The 5,217-nt window shown below is 53.8% G+C and overlaps 1 protein-coding gene across 1 annotated transcript in view; it reads right to left on the bottom strand.

Annotated features, from left to right (window-relative positions):
• Positions 1-5,217, bottom strand: part of LOC104471126 (A disintegrin and metalloproteinase with thrombospondin motifs 7-like) — a gene marked incomplete at both ends in the record, with an annotated part of 8,201 nt that overhangs the window by 2,255 nt on the left and 729 nt on the right. The window contains 3 exons of the mRNA XM_010086356.1: positions 166-249; positions 724-888; positions 2,908-3,102. Coding sequence (XP_010084658.1) covers positions 166-249; positions 724-888; positions 2,908-3,102 — 444 coding nt within the window. The remainder of the gene's footprint in view (positions 1-165; positions 250-723; positions 889-2,907; positions 3,103-5,217) is intronic.

The raw sequence follows: 5,217 nt of genomic DNA, 5'->3' as shown, positions 1-5,217 counted from the left end.
GAATGCAGTCCTTGTCTGCTTTCTTTTCATCTGTGATTCAACCAAAATATTAAATCGTCCGATACCGGGGGTTAAGAAGGACAGCGGGAGAATACTCTGTCCTGGCTGATGGCGAAGGACGCGGCTGCTGGGAGGGGAGGGGGGGTCACCCTGGTTTCTTTTTACCTCTTCGTCCTCCAGCAGGATGAGGCGCACTATGGCGATGTTGATGGGGTTCCCGATGCTGGGGTGGTGGAACAGACCCGCCACCTGCAACACGCAAAAGCCAAAGAAATAAAACCCGAAAGAAAGACCTTGGGCTGTGCCACCGCTGCTGGTGAGCGCGTCTGCACGGGGAGACGAGCTCGAGGGGAAGCTGCTGAGGGCTGCTGACAATATCTCGGGGAATTCCCCCAAATCAGAGACCAGCCCAGATGCCGACCTGGACTAAAGCGTTCGGGGTGCGATGATATCCCTTTAAAACTGATCTAACCTGTGCTGCACGTGGAAACTCAACCAGAAACTCCCAGGGAAACACCCCTGCTCCCCCTCCTAACAGATGCCTTTAACACCTCAAAGGCAGCCCGTGCTCTCCGGGTGCCTCACCAGCCCCCAGAAACCCCGGGATGGATGTCACCGTGAGGTCCCCCCAGGATGAGCCCTGGGGAGGCCAGTGGTCTGTACGCCCCACAGCCACGGCCCCAGGGAGCTGGCGGCTCCGCCGCTGGGAGGAGCAGGACTCACCATGTTCATCACGGTCAGCACGTACTTCTCTATGTTCTCGCTCCCGTGGTACTCTACCATCTTGGTGTCTGCCACCACCAGCGTTTCCACCCACTTCTCCTTGCTGATGGAGCGCTGCTTTATTCTCCTCGTCCTGTGCTGCTTCTGTTCCCACCGCTCCCTCCGCTTCTCAGACCTCTCCAGGCTTTCCTGAGATTCTGAGGGATGAAAGGGGGAAAAAAGATTTTTTTTTTTTTTTTTTGGAAAATGTCTGCAACTTTGCTAAAATATCATCAAGGCCTTTTTTTTTTTTTTTTGCTTCAAAGAAATAACCTTTTGCTGTTGAAGGAAGCTCCACGCTTAGACCCATAACCCACATGTATTTTGCTGTGCTGGACGTTCCAACAAATCCCTGGGGAATGAAGACTCTGCCCTCAGCCTGCTGCACGGCAGCATTAGCATGATAGAAAATAATAAATAAAGCATTGGAAGTGATTTCTGCAACTGGAACAGGGTTTGCAATATTCCCTGAAGGACACGGAGCCGCCCGGAGCAGAGCACTCAGGGTTTGTACTGACGTGGGAATTTATGGCAACCCTGCGGGGACGCTTGAGCGTGTGCCACCGAGAAACCACCCCAGCGGCTCAACACTCCGGATTACCACCACAAATCTGCATTTCGGAGGGAGAGACAGCTCCCCAGCACATAAACTCTGTGTCCCCAAAGGTGGGCTGATGTCTCGAGCCAAATCCCAAAGACCATCAGTGTCCTGGGCGAGCCCAAGACGCTGCAGGACCACACAGAGACCTCCTCAGCCCCATGGAGCCTGAACCCTGCTCCTTCCCGGGGAGAAACAACGGGAACATTCACTGGGCTGGGAGGAGCCGGGAGGCGGAGGGGAGCTGGGATGCTCCTCACGCACACCAGCAACTGGGAATTCACACGCGGAGCCTTTTCCTGTGACGTTGCTCCAAGATCAAGGTCAGGGTCAGCCCCAAGCTGGGCGAAGGCTTTACAAACCCCATCCCACACAGTGGGAATCGCTTTTATGGCCGGTTCCTACGGGCTCAGCCTTACCCTGCTAACAATGGACTTTCAGATTTACGGACTCCACTGCTCTTCAGCTGTGAAAGAGGGTTCTATCCCCCAGCCTGAAAAATCCCAAGTATCTGGATAATTTGACGAATTGCTAATACCACTGTGACAGTTTAATCACACCAGCTTCCTTGGAGCTTGTCTCCATTGTGTCCTCCGCTGCTCAGCTCCCAGCCGGGACGGGAAGGTCCTGCAGGATGGGTGCGGAGGGCTCCGGGGGCATCATCCCTTTGGGACCCCCCCCAGACACCCGCCCAGCTGTACACACAGCCTGCCCCTGGGTATTGACAGAGCCTCAATAGCTCCTAACAGCCTCGCACCATCTGGCTCCGGGGTGTTTTTGCAAAGAAAAGCGGCAATACAGCAGTACAAAAGGAAAGGCTCGCAGCAATTAAAACCCGACAGACATTCGGTTTCCTTTGAGGGCGCACACATCAGCCCCGGTGCAGCACAGACCCACACGCCTGGTGACATTCATTTGCAATGAATAGACTTCAAAGTCTAGAAGGAGACATTATGATTATTGACATAAATTGAATAATTAATTTAGATAAATGGAAGAATGTCTAGAGATAACCTGATCATAAAAAAACCAAAACAAACAGTTTCCAAAAGCAGAGGCCTCTAGGAAACATGCAATGCAAGATGCACCGCCTGGAAGATGCAGCTTCACTGATGCAAACGAGGAGTAAAGCATCCGTGAGCTGCTGGGGATGTGCCGAATTCCTAGTTATTGAAACCTTGGGCTTGGCAGTTTTTCCAGCCCATCTGCTCCTGACAGAGGAGAAGGAACCAGCATGCACCCTCTGCCCCGCAGCAGAGTCTCCGGGGCAGCGACTGGGTTTAACTCCGAAAGTCCAATGCCCTGGCAGGTCAGAAACCAATGTTTGGAAGGAAATGAAAACAAATACTCGGTCTCCACATGTTGGAATGCTTGCAACGGGGCCGGGAGGAAAAGCTGAGAGCAAGAGGTCTGGGGTCCAGCAGGCACTTAAGGGTAACGAGTCTGCAGAGGCAACGCGGGGGGCTAAGGACGGGCACTGCTCCCTTTATCTTCCTACCGTGTGCTTCAGACTTACAGACGTGAAGATACTGATCCCAGCTGATCACAAAATGCAGGGGAGGGACCGTACCTCGCACGCCGCAGGTTTCCTGCGGAGCCGCTGGCCCCTGTCCTTGCTCTGCCCCGTGCTCGGGCGCCTGGCGCTTGTATATCCTGTGGGGCTGCGCTGCTCCAGCCTCCCGAACGCCGTCGGACACGGGTTCGATGAAATAGTCCTCGTCCATCAGCCGGAACACACCTTTCTGGCAGGGAGAGACCAAGGTGTCACCGTGAAGCCACCCACACCCAGCACAGACTCACGCTGAATGCCTGGGAATGGGAGAGGGTTGCAAAATTTTCCTGGAAAAGCAGGTCTTCTCTAAAGAAACCTTTTTAATGGGTATTTCGAGCTCCAAACTCCCATCCCTAGCCCCTGCCTGCTGCCCCTCACCATGGTCTGTAACAAGAGTAGCAAACAGCCTGGGAGAAGATGACATTTTACTGGCAAAACTACACAAAAGACGGCAGAACCCAGCTCTTAAGACCATATTTTCCTCTGCATCCCCACCACACCACATGTATAAGGGGACTATACTGCCCCAGCCTGTAGTCCTGAACTCCCATCCCTAGCCCCTGCCTGCTGCCCCTCACCATGGTCTGTAACAAGAGTAGCAAACAGCCTGGGAGAAGATGACATTTTACTGGCAAAACTACACAAAAGACGGCAGAACCCAGCTCTTAAGACCATATTTTCCTCTGCATCCCCACCACACCACATGTATAAGGGGACTATACTGCCCCAGCCTGTAGTCCTGTGCTCGCCCAGCCCGGCAGCACGCTCCTCGCCTACACCCTGGAGCACCGACCATGCCCACGAGCGGCGTGGGAGTAACTCCCTGTAACGCAGCCGTAGCTCAGAACACACCTGACTTTCCAGAACAATTCTGAGACACGCAGCACATCGCTAAGTGCTGCTTTCCGCGGTTTAGTGTCTGTCTGACATGAAGCCGTGGTTAAAGACCGAGCAGAGAAGGTTTCAAGCAACTCAAGGCTGAGTTCTGCTCCCACTCGCAGTCTACGGGCTGCAGACCCCCTTGCAATGTTGTGCCAATAATGTCTCTTGTGAGCTAACAATTTTTTCTGCTTCTTAAAAAATGACACTAATCCGTAGCACTTCCACGACACCGCTCGTTTTCAACCCACTTTACCGACCTTAACGATGGGGTTCGGCAACCACCACCGTGACATGGGTGTTTTCAGGTGACACATTGTGTGGATGACAAATTATTTAATGAGTAACTTCTTTTTTTGCTCTGTGGTTAATTCACAAAGAAAAGTTTAATTAATAAAGCATGTAACTCAAATGACATGGGTGAACATCCTCCCGCCATTCACCAGCAGCTCGGTTCTGCCTGACCCACGCTGCAAGAGTGGATTCCTGAGCCTCACGGCGGGACGAGGCCACGCAAACACTTCCAGAACCATCCCATATCACTGGGGTGCCCCTGCTTACACAGACACTCACGGCAGCGCTCGCAGCACTTTCTGCTTCTGCGCACACTGCAGCCATCAGCGCTTCCCTCAAGGAAACGCTCATAGACAACCAAATCCAGAGGTCGTAGGTTCCTCCCAGGTGCATCGGTCTATTTTTTTATCCAAATTATGGGCCTGGCTATTTTCTGCACCCTTCATCCCCCTGCAGACAGGGGTGCTGTGCTGAACACCCTTTGCTCCTGTTAAATTTAGTAAGAAAAGAGCAACCAGCATCTTTCAGGACGTGCCCAGCTCCTGTCCTGCCCGTCCTGCCCTGCTTCAGCCGCGGTGGGGATGGTCCGAGCTCTCTTCTTGCAGAGCAGCAGCAGTGATGCTCCCCACTCACACCTCCGTGCTCTGGTCCCTGAACCCCAGCACCAGGCTCATGTGCCTCCAGACAAGGCGCAGTGATTTGAGGGGCCTCCAGAGATCACCCGTTTAAAATCCACCCCACTCGCTCAGGCTCACTCAGCGTCCAGGCGCACGCTCGCCTTTATTTAAACACAGGAAGCTTCAAAAGCAAACACAGTCCCCCCCCAGCGCAGGCAGCCACCTGCGGCAGCTTCGATGCTCCGACCCCGCTATCGTCCCTCCGCGCCCAGAGGTGCCGGGTGTGTGCGCTGCTGGTGATCCCTCCCTCCGCAGCGGACACCCTGCAAGAGGTTTGAAACCCTGCGCGGGTACCCGCATTATCTGGGTGCCAGCTAAGGCAGAGATGCACCCAAGTCCTGAATTTGCCCTGCTAAGTGCCAACACAAGAGTCTGTTTGTGAAATTCACGGCACCTTTCAGCAAAACTTCCGCTCTTACAGGTCACCATCACCCTCGAAAATGTTTGCGGTGGAG

Source organism: Pterocles gutturalis, unplaced genomic scaffold (assembly GCF_000699245.1).
Source record: "Pterocles gutturalis isolate BGI_N339 unplaced genomic scaffold, ASM69924v1 scaffold1901, whole genome shotgun sequence".
NCBI lineage: Eukaryota > Metazoa > Chordata > Aves > Pterocliformes > Pteroclidae > Pterocles > Pterocles gutturalis.
The sequence above is the reverse complement of the archived record's forward strand: the minus strand, read 5'-3'. Positions and strand labels throughout refer to the sequence as shown.